General features: G+C 41.9%; 1 protein-coding gene across 1 annotated transcript; it reads right to left on the bottom strand.

The window, feature by feature from the left end:
* On the bottom strand, positions 6,514 to 18,026 carry LOC109822773 (pentatricopeptide repeat-containing protein At1g25360-like). The gene is given in 4 exon segments (XM_020389017.1): positions 6,514 to 6,903; positions 7,110 to 7,180; positions 15,511 to 17,684; positions 17,687 to 18,026. Coding segments are annotated over 2 exon segments (2,340 nt in total). The 5' UTR covers positions 17,967 to 18,026; the 3' UTR covers positions 6,514 to 6,903; positions 7,110 to 7,180; positions 15,511 to 15,624.

The following is an 18,696-nucleotide window of genomic DNA, read 5'->3' as shown; positions in this document are numbered from 1 at the left end:
GGCTTGCGGTCGATCGTGGCAGTCGACCGTATGCAGTCCAGAGAATTTCGCGGTCGACCGTCTGTTTTCCAGAGCTCAGTTTTGTCTTTTTGGTGCTCGAGGTCAACCGTCGCGGTCGACCGTCGATCTGATCGTTAGGTTCCAACGGCTAGTTTCTAAGCTGTTTTCTCTTGGGCTTTTTGATCGTTTTGATTGGGTTTTTGCTGAAGTTTTGAGTGGGTATAAATACCCCATTGATCTCATCTTTCATGATAAGCCAAGAAAATGTTTTAACAAAGCTTTAACAAGGGTTTAAGTTTTGTTTAGTGTTTGTTTAAAAAGCTTTTAAGCATTTGAGAGTTTGAGTTTTTGTTGAGGAGTTCATCTTTAATATTTCATCATTCTCTCTTTATGTTTATAGAGAAGTTTTTTAACTCTTTTCTCTAGCAATTTTATTATTGATTTTCGTATTCTTATTATTGTAAGTTTGCTAATTGAGTTTAGATTTGATTTCACTCATTGTTTACACACACCCACTTGAGCTTATTGTATTTACATTCATACTATAATTTGGGTTGTGGGATTGTAACATTGAGTTGTGCTTAATTGAGTTCTCATCCATTGTAGAGAACAACTTTTGTTATATTATGAGATTGTAAGGTTTTCGGTGAGCTAGAAAACCAAGTGTGTTGTTGTAAAGTTTTCGGTGAGCTAGAAAACTGAGTGAGAGTGTGAGGTGTGAACGTTGATCGGTGAGCGTTGAAAACCGATATTGTGAGGTGTAAACGTTATTCGGGTAAGCGTAGAAAACCCGGTTGTGATAGTAGAGATCTCCTCGAGGTGAGAAGCAGAGACGTAGGTTGTGGGGACCGAACTCCGTGAACATATCATTTGTTTGAGATTGCATTGGCGCACTTATTTTTATGTTCATATCTTATATCGCCATTGTGTATTGCTCTTTGCATATTTTAACCAACTATCTAGGTTATGTTTATTTCACCCTTGCATTAGTTTATATATCCTTGCATATATTTCATCATATACTTCTTTGCTAGGATATATCTCTTTGTTCATATTGCATATTTTTGCTTATATCATATTGTATATCTATCTTGTAAGAATAATTTATTAATTAGTTTTAATTGGCATAAAATCGGATTAGATTAGCATAAGACCCTAATCACCCCCCTCAATGGTCTAACACTTATCGCCTCGACGATCTCGCCTGAAACCCACCTCGCCTGAGGGAGCTCGACCTCGCCTGAGTTGTGTCGTCGCCTCGTCTGAATCTCGTCGTCGACTGGACCTCACCTGGAGTCGATGACAGGTTTGGGTCTACACCCATTTTCCAACAATCTCCCACTTGGAGATCAAACCGCCATCAGCAAGCTCTCTCTTAACAAACATCTTCTCCTATGTGACTCCGCCCTCATCTCTTATGCATGAAGGCCAACTGAAGTTGCGCACAACTCCAGTTTCTGAATGGTGACTGTCTTAGTCTAAATATCTGTAGGATTTTGGCTCCCCAAAATCTTCTCCAACTATAACTTCACGTCCTCAATCATCGAGCGTATGAAGTGGTAACGTAACTCGATGTGCTTCGTTCTGACATGAAATACTGGATTCTTAATAAGGTGTATAGCACTTTGGCTATCACAATAAAGAATTTCATTCCCCCGTTTCAGACACAACTCTTCCAGGCACCCAGTTAACCAAATCATCTTCTTGCTCGCCTCGTTACTGTTGGACCCTAGAGGGGGGGTGATTAGGGTCAAGAGGCTCTAATATGCAATAAAATTAAATACAAGCAAACCACAAAACAGTAATGCAATCAAATTAAGAGAGATAGAGTTAGGAATCGTTATCCTTGACGCGCGATGTGTTAACGAGGTTCGGCCCGCTGACCTACGTCCCCGCTCCCCACTCTCGAGGAGAAATCCACTACACACCCGGTTTGGAAGCCGGAACTTCGTCTACACAGCGATCTCACACGATCTCTCACTACACAATTTGATCTCAACAGATCACACTCCCTCACAGTTGATCTACACAAGATCTCACTCAACACAGCAGAAGAAAATATGAAAGACTCTCTCTTTACACAGGCCCTATGGCAAAGAGAAGAGTTACTGAAGCTGGGAAGTGAACACACACAAAACCACAGAGAAAAAACACAGAGAACAGGTTTGAAAATTTTTCTCAGGAAGACAATGTCTCTCTTTGGTTTTTTACAAACGTTAGGGCAGCTGAGGAAGAAGAAGTCTGGGGTTTAAATAGAAGAGTTAAATCAATTTAAAAACAAAACCCAATCTTCCCAATTAAGAAAATAATCTCCTTTTCAGACCCTTATCTCAGACTGTGCCAAACACTGTTAAGTGAAAGCATAGTGTTCCAGGTAAATGACCGTTTGAAAAAAGTCGCGGCTGAACGAAGACAAATTTCGGTTGACCGAAGGGAATTTCGGTCGACCGAAAAAATGCTTCGGTCGACCGACCGAAAATTCGGTCGACCGCGAACAACTAAGAAAATCTGGAAAACAAACAGAACCATCATCGGTCGACCGGCGTGGTCAACCGATAGAAAAATCGAGATTTCGGTCGACCGCACCGGTCGACCAACGACCTCTCTGGAAAAACACTGACAAATGATCATAGGAGCGGTCGACCGGTCCGGTCGACCGCTTTCTGAATGATCATAGGAGCGGTCGACCGGTCCGGTCGACCGCTTTCTGATATATTGCTGAAACTGATTTTTGACTCAACTTAAAATATTTGTAAAATATTTATTTGACCTCTGAAAATTATGAAACTTTGTAAAATGTTTTTAATACTAAAAACAAACTGTTTGGAAAAAGAATTTTGCAGATAGGTCCTCATACTTGTGATAAAAAGTATTTTGTGAAAAACGCCTAAAAACATAAGTATAAAAACGTGTGTGTGATTCCCAATAGCTTCAAGTAAAATCAGTAACTATTTGCCTACATTCTAGCACTAGAGAGAAAATAAAAACTAGCTAATATCCTCACATAGAATACAGTTCTTGAGTCTTAATGGCTTTAAGTTTGATGAAGTTTCTTTATGGATTTGTTGTTCTTGAATTAACATTGCTTCATCATTATGCCTCCTCCTCCTTTGGATATCATCGTTGTAGCATATATTCCATCCATCCTCCATTAATGGCACTAACAAGCTTGATAAACGGATTTACTACATTTGCACTCAATAAGCCATTAGTACCGATAATGGTGGTTGTAAGACATCATCAAAACATAAGGGCTAACAGTTACTGCGATATACTCTGCCTCAGTTATGGACAACGTCATAATCTTCTGCAAAAAGACCCAGCTCCACTTTACGGCCTTCTAATGATGCTTCCCTGGATTACTTACAAACCTGCTCACAACTCTCACTGCATGGGTAATATCCGACCTCGTGCAAACCATTGTGTACATCAGACTGCCAAGGACTGATGAATAATGCACCTTTCTCATGTGCTCCTTCTCTGCATCAGTCTTGGGCGATTGTTCTCCAGATAACTTGAGCTGGCTTCTAAGGGGCATGCTAACAACCTTAGCATTCTGCATGTTGATTCTCTGAAGTACTTTCTCAATGTATTCAGACTGACTCAACTCCAGCGTCCCCTCAGCCGCATCTTGACTGATCCGCATCCCAAGAACCTGCTTCGCTACACCCTGATCCTTCATGGCAAACTCCTATGCTAACTGCTTATTCAGCTTGTTTATCTCCTGCAAACACGGTCCTGCAACTAACATGTCATCAACATACAACAATAACACAATATAGCTGGACTCGAACCTCTTGAAGTAACAGCAATGATCTGAATTACATCTGCTATAGCCATTGTACTGTATGAAGTTATCAAACTTTTTATACTACTGTCTTGGGGCCTGTTTCAATCCGTATAAACTCTTCTTGAGACTACACATCATCTCTTCCTTTCCTTCCTCATGAAGCCAACAGGTTACTTCATGTAGATTTTTTCATCTAAGTCACCATGAAGAAATACAATCTTCACATCTAACTGCTCAAGGTAGATATTTTTAGCAGCTACCAAACTTAGCACCACCCTGATGGTTGTAAGCTTCACAATGGGGGAAAATATCTCCGTATAATCCACTCCTTCCCGTTGTTGGAACCCCTTCACGACTAATTTGGCATTGTATCTCTTTCTTCCATCACTCTCCTGCTTGACCCGGTAGACCCACTTGTTATGTAAAGCTTTTTTCTGTGCAAGTAGCGGGGCTAACTCCCATGTCTCATTAGAGTGGAGAGAATCTATCTCTTCTTGCATTATATGCTCCCACTGCTGAGATTCACTCACTTGTATAGCCTCCTCATAGCATTCTGCTTCTCCGCTATCTGTCAAAAGTAGGTAGTCTAGTGATGAGAGATATCTAGGATTCGGTTTGGGTATCCTAGATGACCTCCTAAGCTCCTTGCCCTGGGTAGTCGGTTCTGCACCTGAAGTCTCCTCCATTCTTCGGTCAGAATTGACATTGTCTCCCTCATCTGGAAGTTCCTCCAAATCCATGTACTCAGATGCACCTGCATCTGTAGTGTTGCTCCCACTACTTTGACCCGTCTTGGCATTTTTCCTGTCCTTGTACATCACCTCCTCATTAAATATGACGTCTCGGTTCCTGATGATTTTCATGTTCTTCTCATCCTAAAGACAATACCCGAACTCATTAATGTCGTACCCAATGAATGTACACTTCAGTGACTTAGCTTCCATCTTGTCTCTGCCATGATCACTGATGTATACACACACACACACACGCACACACACATACACACACACGTGTGTGTGTGTGTGTATATATATATATATATATATATATATATATACTATATAATATAATATATATACTATATATTATATATATATATAACTACAATATATTATTATATAATATATATGTATTCACATGACACATATGTATACACACGAGTAACACGACACCACACCACACCAGGGCTACGACATATATATATTATATATATCTATATTAATATATATATATATATATATATATATAGTATATCATCATATAGTATATATATTATATAATATATATATATATATATAATATATATATATATATATATATAATTAATATATAGTATATATATATATAACATTATATATATTATATAACATATGTATATATATATATATATATATATATATATATATATATATATATATTATATATATGATATATATTTTATATATATATATACTATAGTATATATATATATATATATATAATATATATAATATAATTGCATAATATATATATATATATATATATTATATATATATAATATGTGTGGTGTGTGCTGTGTGTGTGTGTGTGTGTGTGGCTGTGTACACACACCACACAAGAGAGAGAGAGAGAGAGATGCGATTTCTAGGATTTATAGGAGAGTTGTAATCAGAGATTATTGATTGTTTTGAACACTTTGAGAGGGAGATTATTGTGAGGGATTGAAAGATCTTTGGTTAGGGTTATTTTGAGCGTTTGTGAGAGTTGTAACCCGTTGTTTTCTCCTCTATATAGTGAAATCTCCTCATCCTCTCCCCGTGGACGTAGGCAATTTGCCGAACCACGTAAATATCTATGTTTGTGTGTGATTTCAGCTTTTCTTTTGTGAATTGTACTCGTTGGTTGTTCTCCTCCCGTTGCTCGCCGACTCGTTTGGTTTGTACGCACGCTTCCGCCGACGCGCAACAATATTGTAGGTGTCAGGCGCCACAGTATTACAATCAACTCCTTTGTTTGTTTGGTTAAAATGGTCGTGTATTGTAGCTGAGTTGGCAGACCCTCAGCAATTCCCAGCGAAAAGTTAGTGAATGGGGTTGTGTTACTGTAGCAGTCAGGCACAACTGATGTAGCAGTCAGGCACAACTGAACCACCCAATTCCACCATACTGTAGCAACAATGCGTTTTAAAAAATTTAACCAAATAGGCCTTTACTGGTTATGGACGGACGGTGGTAAACAAAGATATGATAAAGCTTTTGGCCTAACCAAGCATGGAAAAAAATTCTAGAAAGCACAAGTATACATCGACATATATAAATTGTTTTCTATTCAACAACACACCTACGAGAGTGACTTGAATAAGATCAGCAAATGCGGCCGCCAATTCCAAGATTATGGCCATCCATATGCATTAAGTGTCAAAGAAAGTGCCTCTTTGGCCACGTGAAAATGTGATTATGATTGCCTTAATTGTCAACAATTGTGACTTGCCTCATAATTCTCATCATAGCCAATCTATTCATCATTAATTAGCCTATCTATTCACTGACGGAGATTTATCATTCCATCAACAGTATTGAGAGGCTATAAATTGCATCAATGGTGAAAGATTATCGGGGCAGAGAAAAAGAAAGAGAGGAGTTAGAGAGAAAAGAATGAGACAGAGAGAGTTATTTTCTTTCTTTGTATGATTATCTGGTGATGTTAAGTAAGATTAGATAATAATCTTTTTTGTAATCTTCTCTTCTATGATTAGTGAATTCCTCTATTGTTCTCGCTTGTGAACGTAGGTCATACTGACCAAACAACGTCAAATCCCTGTGTGTTGTTCAATATCTCTACTGTGCTTACATAGTACTGTATTACTATCCACTTTGTATAAACATCTTCTGTGAAGCCTCAGCTGCAATAATATCAAACTGAAAACTGTAAAAAGAAAATTCAGAACATTGCTGTAAGAAAACACAGTACCTATAACCGCAGGACGTGCATGAATTTGAGCTTTAGGGGATCCAAGTGGATGCTTCACTCCTTTGAACGATAGCCATAGCAACTCTTGCCGTCTTACGTACTAAGGCTACTATATTTCTTTCACATTGTTGAGTCAATTCGGCCACAGTGTCTTGCAGGTCAACCTCAAATGCAAAGTACCAAGAGTAAATCACAGCTTACAATGTAGCAATCTCATTTATTTATTTATCAAAGTTTTAAACAGAAATAATCAACTTTTTTATGCAAAAACAAAGTCCAAGTTATTAAAGAAGAGCATTAGCAAAATGAGGGTGAAAAACCATGTGTGCTCCCTTAACAACAATATTACAACACAATACTGAGGGCATACCTTCTGGATAGGGTACATTGTTTTCTTGTAAACAAAACATTTCTTGTGTCTTTACAAAACATACTTGAAATCTGCAAAATATAGTCCAGAAAATGGCAATAAGCATGGATGAAGGTGAACAGAAACCAAAAACTTGGATACATAAAATATAAGATTCACATTAATGTTGCAAGAATACCTCATGATTGATTAATCTGTCTATACCTTGATAGATCGTGGAGCACATTTTTTATAAAAAAAATAACTGTACTTTGAGAAATGGAAAAATTTATAAAAAAGTGTCGAGTTTAACCATGTTGTTTTTGTGTACCTTCAGAACTCTTATCCAAGCTACCAGTTATCAGAGTTGATCGTAGAGATGGTTAATTGGATCATTGATCACTGTATTTATTACATAATTGGTCAATCACATCTATGTTTTAATTGCTTGGATAACTAATCATGTAATTAAATACTAATTGGATCATTAATCACTTCTAATGCTTTCCGTCAATTGAAATGATGGTTTTCAATGACGTGACATAAAAAAGTCTTGACCAGTTGACATAACAAAGTTATTCATATGTTTAATATCTTGATCACTTGAAATGAAAACTTGTGATATGTCAGGCAACTTGTATTGGATAACTATATTGCATTTGACATTTTATTCTTGAAAATATTAAGTTGTGACGTTGAGTAAGCTGTATTGCTTAAAAATGAATAAAAATGTACAACTTACATTGATAAAAAAATGTTAAAAGTGACTAGTAATCCACTTAGTTTTTTAATTACATGACCAGTCATTCAAGCAAACTAAAACATAGGTATAAAGGTCCAATTAGGAGATAAATACACTAACCAATGACCTAGTTAACCTGAGATTTGCGGTACAGGGAATCCTCAAAGGAGCTATAGTTGTTGGGCTGCTTGATTAGATAAAAAATAAATTATTCAATTTATTCAATAAATAAGATAATATCACACTTAATGTCATTGAGTGCAGCTAATCTCTCCTATTTTCCTATAATATATAAAAGTTGGATGTGATCGTAGACGCATTTCGTGTCGTTAATATAAACAAATGATTTCAATTTCGAAAGTAGCCTCTTGATAACAAATGATAGTAACCACGCTTCGTGTCAAAACCAGATTCTAGTCACTCATATTGCATCTAATATATGGAGGCGCGATTAGGAGTAGTAAACTCATATGGAGGGAGGTGTTTTAGGGCAGGATCAGGGGATTAAAATGGTCGGTTAGGGATATGAAATTTTCCTTTTTAACATTGAGGACGGAACATCTGTCTAGATTAAAATGGTCGGTTAGGGCTATGAAATTTATCCCGTCAGCATGGGTACAAAACCTGGCTGGAAAATATCATAATGCAGATGGACTTTTAAAGACAGAATTTCATGTTTGGGCATAACAAAGACCAGAAATTCCGTCCGTCTGTGATGCTTAATTTTCTACTAGTGATTAAGCACGGCTATTTGAATGAGTAGACAGGAGAAAGAATCATCTCCCAGCGATTGATGTCTAATCTTCAGAGAACATTGCAGATTCCTTGAATTGAGTTTTGAAGACGGAAATGATTCAAGCATACCAGAAAGGGTCTGAAGCCAGTACAAATATGTCACTCTATATCTTTGCAATTGAATCCAATTAACATTTCAGAGCTTAGATTAATAATACTAATGAACGAAATTCTTGGCTCAAAGTTATTAGATTATGCATCAAGCTTGCAGAGAGCGGAAAGTGAAAGGAAGCGGTGCAATGCAGTGAGGCACTGCTTAGGCTTCGTGGGGCTTAAGTGGTTCATAGCAGAAGAGACGCCGAGGAAATAAAGGTCCAAGGAAACACTACAAGTTATAGAGAACCCAATCAAAACACTCCACCCTTAAAACACTAAAGTTATTGTTGACATATTAATATAGTTAGAGAGTTATTTGTAAGATGTGTTTTGTAGAGGCCTATATAAGCCCATGTTATCTCATCAATAAATTAGGGTTTTCTCCATTCACTTTATGGTATCAGAGCCAGTAGCCGTCCTCCACAGCACTCACTCGCCGTCACGAGACCTCGTCCGCACGCTAGAGTCGTCTGCCTCTACCGCATACCTCCGCCTTCGGGGCGCAACATGCGCTGCTCAGCGTCACACACCAAGATCGGCATTCGTGAAGCCCAGGCAGCACCACTAACAAACAGATCCGCAAACTAGAATCCGGCCAATAAAGCCCCAGCTGCCGAGCCAACCATGTCACTGAGCGTGTCGAAAGCAACCACCCACTAACGCGCTACCACTACTTGTCGCACGGCTGCAGCGCTGCTACCGCTACGGCCACCGATAACCGCAGCTTGCACCCGGCTAACCTATTGCCTCACGGCGAAGGCCCGCGAACCCATCGAACCGCACCTGCACGGCCGCTGCCCGCTGCCACCTGCACGGCCACAGCGCCAGGCACTTGCACCTGCTGCCCCTCCGAAACCTAGCCGGCGCAACACACCACTGCCCCACATTGCACCGGCGCTGCGCCACACCGGGACAAGAGGGGCCGCACCCGCGCGCGCATCGCTGCCGATGATGTGTAGCTTGTTGGATTCCCTCGACATATCAATTATAGAACTGATGAGAGGATGTGTAACTTGTTGGATTACCTCGACATGTCAGTCTTAGAACTAATGAGAGGAAGAGTATATATCTCACGGTGTTGAGATATATCACTGTCGATTCTTGTTTTCTTTGAGAAATAAGAATTTAGTTGAGATCTTACTCTTGTTGTGCAGCAGAAGTGCTGTCAAAATTCTCACTGCGCACAACAAGGGTTTGAAGAGAAGGAGAACAGGTGGTTGATCTAAAGCCTGATCGATGGAGGAGATCATCAAGAAGTTGAACCCCGCGGAGGTCTCAACTTTGATGTTGATCTAAAGCCTGATCGATGGAGGAGATCATCAAGAAGTTGAACCCCGCGGAGGTCTCAACTTTGATGCAGTTGATGAAGTTGTCGGCTGGTGAGAGTGCGACAAGACCATCGAAAAAATTAGAGCTTCCACCCATCGATCTGAAGTTTGATGGACCAGCTACTTACCTAAGTTGATCACGACGGGTAAGATACACCCTTACAAGGACGAACCTGGAAGGGTACTTGACAGGAGAGACGATAGAGCCGACTGAGGGCTCAGCTGGAAGAGATGAGTGGAAGTCCACTCATATGTTGGTGTACATCTGGCTCCTCAACTCATTGGGTCAGTCGATCGCCGCCATAGTATATGGCATCGGGAAGGTGATGGATGTCTAGGAGAAGTTGAGGATGATCTATGATGGGGTGGGGAATAACCTGAGGGTGTTCCAGATCAAGGGAGAAATCGACGCCACAGTTCTGGGAGAGAGGACTGTCCAAGGGTATGCCGCAGAGCTGGAGCGTCTGTGGATAGATTATGATCACTTCTTGTCTCGGGCGAGCTGTAAGGACCCGGAGTGTAAGGAGCGAGAGGCCTTTCTACAGGAGAGGACAATGGTGTTCCTCAAGGGGCTGGCATCGGAATTTGGTCAGAGGACTGCATTGCTGCTAGCTCAGCTAAGATTCCCACACTTGAGGAGACAGGCTCGGCCATGATCCAGGAGGAGACACGTACTAGGCTGCAGGCGGGGACAGGCGGACTTTCTGCTCGGCCATGATCCAGGAGGAGACACGTACTAGGCTGCAGGCGGGGACAGGCGGACTTTCTGTGGTGAAGTCAGCACTGGCAGCCTCCAACTCTGGATCCAAGGGGGAGACTTGACAGTACTATAACTACGATGAAGTGGGTTATTTAAGGCATGCTTGTACCAAGCCACCCAAGGAAGAAGATTCGAGTGGTCATGGATAGTTTGGAGGTAGTGGTCGTGGCCGTGGGGGTCGACGAGGTGGAAGAGGAGCAGGCAATCGGGCGAATCTAATTGTAGTAAAGGGAGAGGAAGCACCTGAGGTGGTCTTTACTGAGGAAGATCATGCGCTTCTGGAGATACTCAGGAAGAAGCAGAGAGTAGCAGGAGATGGAGACAGGAGGAGTGGGACAGGGGAGGCATCTACTTCATTCTTCGTTAGAGGCAACACTGCTACTTATGCTCATCCGACCAAAGGTACTGATGACATACATGCTCTTGTTTCTATGTCCCCCGATAAGTCATCAGAATGGATAGTCGACTATGGTGCGTATCGACATATGACAGGTAATGCTAGTGAGTTCTCATCATATACTCACCTAGCATGGACTGATAGTATCCAAACAGCTGATGGTACATTTCAGTCGGTGGTTGGTAAGGGTACTGTCAATTGTAGAAATTCGATAACTTTGTCCAATGTTTTGCATGCTCCTTCCTTTTCAGTCAATCTTTTATCCATTAGTTCTATCATACTCCAACTAAAATGCATTGTTTCTTTTAACATTATCAAGGTGATCTTTCAGGAGAAGGGAACGGGACGACGACTTGGGACTGGCACATGGAGTAGTGGACTGTGGTACTTGAATCGTGAAGGGTTGGATTCAGTGTTAGTATTAATCGTAGAGAGAGCAGGAGTAGGATCTGAGATGAGTGCTGAGAGTGAGTTGATGCTTCATCACCAGCGTTTGGGACATTCATCCTTTAGTGTTTTAAGTAGGTTGTATCCATCTTTATTTGAAAAAGCAAATAAACAGAAACTTGTGTGCGATGCATGTGAGTTTGAAAAGCTTACTAAAAGCTCTTATGTTAGTTCTGGTCAAAGGAGTTCTCATGCATTTGACCTAATACATTCAGATGTTTGGGGGCATTATTCCACAAGTTTTATGAATGGATACAAGTATTTTGTTACCTTCATTGATTGCTTCTCTCGCGTTACTTGGTTATACTTGATGAAAAATAAGAGTGAAGTGTTTGGTTGCTTCCAAAACTTTCATAGGTATATTCAGACTCAATACGGAGTAGTGGTGAAGGTATTGAGGTCTGATAATGGGACAGAGTATACCAACAGAGCACTTGAAGAATACTTGTCAGCTCATGGAATACAGCACCAGACTACATGTCCATATACACCAGCTCAGAATGGAGTAGCAGAAAGGAAGAACAGACATCTTTTAGAGGTTGTTAGAAGTATGATGATCTCCATGAATGTGCCAGAAACATTGTGGGGGCAAGCAGTGCTGACCGCAGCAGCGCTGATCAACAGAATGCCCTCTAGAGTGCTGGATTGGAAATCTCCTTGTGAGACGTTGAAGGGAGATAATGGTGGGCTTCTTTCACTCAAGGTGTTTGGCTGTGTGTGCTTTGTGAAGGACAACAGGCCATCCGTCGGGAAGCTTGCCCCTAGAACGATGAAGTGCATCTTTGTGGGATATTCTGCTACTCAGAAGGGGTATATTTGCTGGAGCCCGGTGGAGAAGAGACTGTTTATGAGCATGGATGTGCACTTTCGAGAACTCGAGCCATATTACACCCGGAAAGTAACTTCATCCGTTGGTAACTCGCCCGATACTGAAAGTATGAGGCGAGAGGGGGAGAATGGTGAGAGATCGGTGAACAATGTGGAAAAATCAATTTCTGTATCGATTCCTTGGGAGGGAGAATTGGTTGAGGAGGAGCAGGAGAATAAAGAAGAAGAGAAAAATAAGACAAGAGGTGCTAGGCCCACGGTTCAGGAGGAGCTACTTACCTATAGTAGAAAGGGGAAGCAAATTGCGGAAACAGTACCTACAGTGTCACTGGTGCCAAGTCCCTTGCCAACGCCTGTCCCGATTCCTGAGACACCTACACCACCACCAGATTCCTCTCAAGATGATATCATTCCTCTCCTTACTCATCCTACACCAATATCAGTACGGAGGACTACTCGCAGCAACGCAGGAAATCCTCCCGATAGATATGGTTGGGATCTTGCCCAGTTGTATCATATTCTAACATACACCTTGTATATGGAGCATTCATTGCATCATTGGACTCTGTTACTGTACCTAATAACTGGTAGGTTGCTAAGAAGAACCCAAAGTGGAAAGCGGCTATGCACGAGGAGCTAGAGGCTCTTAAGAAGAACCGTACTTGGGAGTTAGTAAAACTACCAGTAGGGAAGAGAGCAGTTAGATATAAGTAGGTCTTTACTATGAAGCAGAATCCAGATGGACATGTTAAGCGCTATAAGGCTCGTCTAGTGACAAAAGGGTACAGTCAGACATATGAAATCGACTATGATGAGACCTTTACACCGGTGGCGAAGATGTGCACTGTTAGGACCTTGATATCTCTGGCAGTAAATGGTGGATGGAAACTACACTAACTAGATGTGAAGAATGTATTTCTTCATGGAGATCTAGTGGAAGAGGTATACATGAAAATACCATCAGGATTCGACATAGATCAGACAGTGGGCAAGGTCTGCAGATTGAAGAAGTCTCTCTATGGGCTGAAACAGTCTCCACGTGCTTTGGTTCGACAGATTCAGAAGGGCTATGATAGGTATGGGGTACCAACAGATTAACGCCGATCATACCGTGTTCTTTCGACGGAGTGGAGGCTACATTACCATGCTTGCGGTATATGTGGATGATATGATTATTACAGGGGATGATGAGAAGGAGATTGTCCAACTCAAAATGAGACTGGGTAAGGAATTCGAGGTGAAAGATCTTGGCTTGCTTCGATACTTTCTTAGAATAGAGATAGCTCGAGGAGCGGAGGGGATTGTCCTATCCCAGAAGAAGTATGCGCTGGATTTTCTCAAGGAGACAAGGATGTTAGGGTGCAAACCTGCAACTACACCGATTGACCAGAAGTTCAAGCTGGGTGCTGAGGCTGGAGAACCAGATGATCGTGACAGATACCAGAGATTGGTGGACAGGTTGATCTATCTGAGTCACACACGTCCCGATATCTCTTTTGCAGTGAGCGTGGTGAGTCGCTACATGCATGATCCGAGGAATGGTCATATGAACGCAGTGTACCAGATTCTGAGGTATTTGAAGAGTGCCCCCGGAAAAAGGGCTGATATTCAGGAAGAATGAACATATGAGCATTGAGGGTTACTGTGACTCTGATTGGGCTAGCTGTGCTGATGACAGGAGGTCTACCTCAGGATATTGTATCTTTATAGGAGGCAACTTAGTCTCGTGGAAGAGCAAGAAGCAGTCAGTGATGGCGAGATCAACAGCTGAAGCAGAGTATAGAGTTATGACATTGGGAGTTGCGGAGTTGTTGTGGTTAAAGAGTATGCTGGTGGAGCTGAAGCCGAATCAAGGAGCAAAGATGAAGCTGTGGTGTGATAACAAGTCAGCCATCAGTATCGCCAATAACCCAGTGCAGCATGATAGAACCAAACACATCGAGATCGATAGATTCTTCATCAAAGAGAAGTTGGACAATGGACTACTGGAGTTAAGTCATGTTTTAACTAAGGATCAGGCAGCAGATTGTCTAACTAAGGGACTTAGCTCAGTAGATATGATTAGAGGATGTAACAAGATGGGCTTAGTGGATATCTTTCGCACATCTTGAGGAGGAGTGTTGACATATTAATATAGTTAGGGAGTTATTTGTAAGATGTGTTTTGTAGGGGCCTATATAAGCCCATGTTATCTCATCAATAAATCAGGGTTTTCTCCATTCACTTTAGTTATACAGAACTCCAAAAAAAATCTCATCAAAGTTCAAACCGAAAGAAAAAGTAGTATACTGAAGGTAACTGAGAGACGTCTAAGGAGAAAATTAGAAGAAAAAAAAGGAAGAAATTGAAAGTATACCTGCTGTTCGACGCTACTGCTGCCAGCAATGAGGAAGCCCAAGAGGTAGCATTGTCGTGTGGAGAACTTGCTGGAGGTGGAGACAGTTTTCGGGGTCTAGGTTTTTTTATTATTATTATACAAGTGATTTATGGACTGTTAGTAAGGTACCGGTTCAAGACACAGTTCACTATATGTCTAACTACATTCGATTGGGGAAAATGATTTAAGGACCCAAAATATGGGACCAATGGAGGGGACAGGTGAGGTGTCTCCTCCCTATTGCATAATGAGTTGGTCATGCCAACTCATGCCAACTCATTATGCAATAGGGAGGGGACACCTCACCTGTCCCCTCCCTTGGTCCCATATTTTGGGTTCCCGTAGCAGCACTCTTCGATTGGGGACTTAACAACATCTTCATTTTGCATATTAAACTAAAATTTAATCTTAAACTTGTGGGGGGCATTCCCATCTAGGTGGTAAAAATTTGCCAACAAACTGAGGCAACTGAGTTCAATTTATAGTCCTTGTCCGACTTAAGAAGAGAGAGAATAAAGTTTCAACAAAAGGGAACACAAGTTACCCGATATTTTGCATGTAATTCCCCCCAATCAATTGAAGTATATGCATAAAAACTAACCTAGGCTTTCAAAATAAAGAGAGAGTTTTATGTGGAGAAAAAAAAGAGTACCTTGATTGATTTGAAGGATTAGCCTGAACGCTACCAGGAGATGGCGGCAGAGGCTAAAGGAGATGGAGGGAACAAGAGCGCTACAATTTCTGTTGGCTAGAAATTTAAACCATTTCACCAGTAATTCCCACATGTACATTCCCCATCCCTAAAATGGTGAAATCTCTTCCCATCTCTTACAATGATCTCTCTTCCAACTGCCTTCGACATGAACATGATTGCAGCATGGCAATCCCCACAAATCCTCAAGTTCTTCATAACCCTGACCGGAGTACCAACAGGTAACTTCAAAAGGCCAAACCCAACAGCCAATTTCTCACTGTGAGCCGATAACACGTACTCTTTGTGCTCAGACTCCACGTCCTGCAACACAAACTTAGTATCTGGGACATATCCCAACTTCCTCATCTTAGCTCCAATCATGTTGAGGAAATTGCACACTTTTTCCACTTCCGGATGTCTCGTATCATTAACAACGAAAACATGAACCTTACTTTCGACTTCAATCCAGCTACATCCTGGCTCCTTCCTCACTCCCCGGTCCTTCATCAGTTTCCTAACCGTGGCAGAATCTTGCCAACGCCCAACAGCTGCAAAAGTATTGGCTAAGAGAACATATGTTCCATCATTCTTTGGGATCATCTCAAAAAGCTTATCTGCTGCTTGGACAGCAAGATCCATATTCCCATGAATTCGACATCCAGAGAGAATTGCTTCCCAAATAGGAGGTCCCGGCTCAAATGGCATCGATTCTATCACATTTCTAGCTTCTTCTATTTGCCCAGCTCGGCCTAGCAAATCAATCAACCTTTCGTAGTGATCTTCCCCAGGACTTATACCATAGTCACGTGTCATAGATTCAAAGAATTGTAAACCTTTGTCCACCAAGCCAGCATGACTACAAGCAGACAAGATCGTGAGGAAAGAGATCCGATCTGGGGTTATACCTTCTTTGATCATGTCATCAAAGAGCTGGATCGCCTCGGTTCCGTGACCATGCTGCCCAAGGGCAGCAATCATTGCATTCCAAGATACAGCATCCGCATTGGGCATCACAAGAAACACTAAGTGTGCATCCTCCACAGCTCCACACTTCGCGTACATATTTTGGATTAGTTGTGCATGGAGCTGCCTGCCGTGCTTTAATGCCCCGAGCTCAGCACAAGCAGAGATAGTTCCTGCATAAGTATAATCACACGGCTTGGCACCTTCGAACCTCATCCAATTGAATAGTTTAAGCCCTTCTTCAGGGAGTCCATTGTGGACAAACCCTGAAACCATAACCATCCATGTCAACTGGTTCTTATGTGGCATCTTATTGAAGACCTCAAGGGCATCCTCGATCCTCTCTGAGTCCAAATACCCCGACAAAATGGCATTCCAAGAGACGCCATCCTTCTTTCTGATCTCATGGAAAATCCTTCTCGCAACATCGACCTTCCCACATTTGGAGTACATCGTAACCAACACATTCTCGACTGGCAAAGAAGCATCCGGATCAAAATCAGGTCCAAAACGAACGAGACGGGCATGGACCGCCTTCCCATCTTTGAACCTCCCCGAGTTGGCACAAGCACTGAGAACACTAGTATAAGTAAATTCATCGAGGTTGATCCCCAACAAAATCATCCCTCTAAACAAATCAAACGCCTCGTCAAAAAGCCCATGGTGAACATACCCAGAAATCATCGCATTCCACACCACATCAAACTTGCCCCCCATCTCATCAAAAACATGACGTGCAGCGCACACGTCCCCTCTCCTAACAAGCCCAACAACCATCGTAGTCCAAGTCAGCTCATCTCTCTCGCCCATCTCATCAAAAACCCGTCTCACATAACCCATGGCCTCATCCTCATCGCACTTAAAATATAGTGCAATAAGCGCGTTTAACACGGACACGACATTCCCCGTCCCGGACTTGATAACAGCACAATGTAGATGGCTAGAAATAACCACGTTGATCCCCAAAATGCCCGCCGCAGCACTAAGAACTCCGGTAAAAGTGTAGTTATCCGGTCTAGTTGACGTAGAGCGCGACCGCATCATGCCGCGGAATACTTCGAGGGCGGGGAGGCCATCGGAGGCACGGGAATAGGCGGAGATCATGGCGTTGTAGAAGACGGCGATCGCCGGTTTCGAGGGAGTTTGGTCGAACAGCTGGCGGGCGAGGGGAGGTTGCCGGAGTTGGAGTGGGCCGAGAGGAGGGTGGTTCGGGAGATGATGTCGGGGAGGTGGGGTCGAAGAGGAGGAGGGCGGAGGGAGGTCGAGAGGAGGGTGTAGAGGTGGAGGAGGCGGTTGCAGGATGTGGGCCCGGGTATGAAGCGGAGGTGAGGATGTGGGCGTGGACGGAGCGGAGGCGGAGGAGGGAGGAGGAGGAGGAGGAGGTGAGGGGGAGGGAGGTGAGGTGGTGGAGGAGGTTGGCATAGTGAGTGTGCGAGGGAAGGGATGTGCATCAGCTGCAAGCTGGGTTTTGGGCTTTGAAGCGAGAGGGAGAAGTTCGAAAGTTTAGTGATGAGGTGGCAAGGGGGAGGTTATTTGTTTTTTTTTTTTTTTAAGCTTTGTTACATGAACCAAAAATATGGGACCAACAGGACAAGTGAGGTGTCCCCCTCCTATTAAATAATGAGCTGGCTATCATTAATAATGGTCAGCTCATTATTCAATAGGAGTGGGACACTTCACGTGTCCCCCTATTGGTCCCATATTTTGGGTTCTTATGGATTTTTTTTTTTATCAGGGTAAACTCTTGGTCGACAACTTTCTGTATTTTTCTGATATTAGTCCAATATTTTGATAGGGATTCATTTCAAACAATCTATAATAATTAGGGGACCCAATATGAAGTTTCATGATTTGAGGGACTAATTTCAAAATATTAAAGACTTAAAGCTACTAGTATCAGAAATATATTTTTTTTCTAAGAAATATCTGCGTTATAATTTATATACTCTTTACACAGATTATAATTTATATACTCTATACACAGATTACGATTTTATTAAAATAAAATAAAAATCCTTCCTACGTCAAGAACTTGAGCCTTCCCGTAATCGATGTGCGCGGTTATAGTTACTTGTTTGAGCAACAAACTAATACTAAAGTTTTCCACCTCCTGAGCTAATCGGGGCCTTCGTCTTTTTCTCTTTTCTTTCTTTTTTTTTTTTTTTTTTTTTTTTGAGTAAA

The sequence above is a fragment of the Asparagus officinalis genome, chromosome 8, assembly GCF_001876935.1.
Source record: "Asparagus officinalis chromosome 8, Aspof.V1, whole genome shotgun sequence".
Classification (NCBI taxonomy): Eukaryota; Viridiplantae; Streptophyta; class Magnoliopsida; order Asparagales; family Asparagaceae; genus Asparagus; species Asparagus officinalis.
This window is presented reverse-complemented; position numbering and strand designations above follow the sequence as displayed.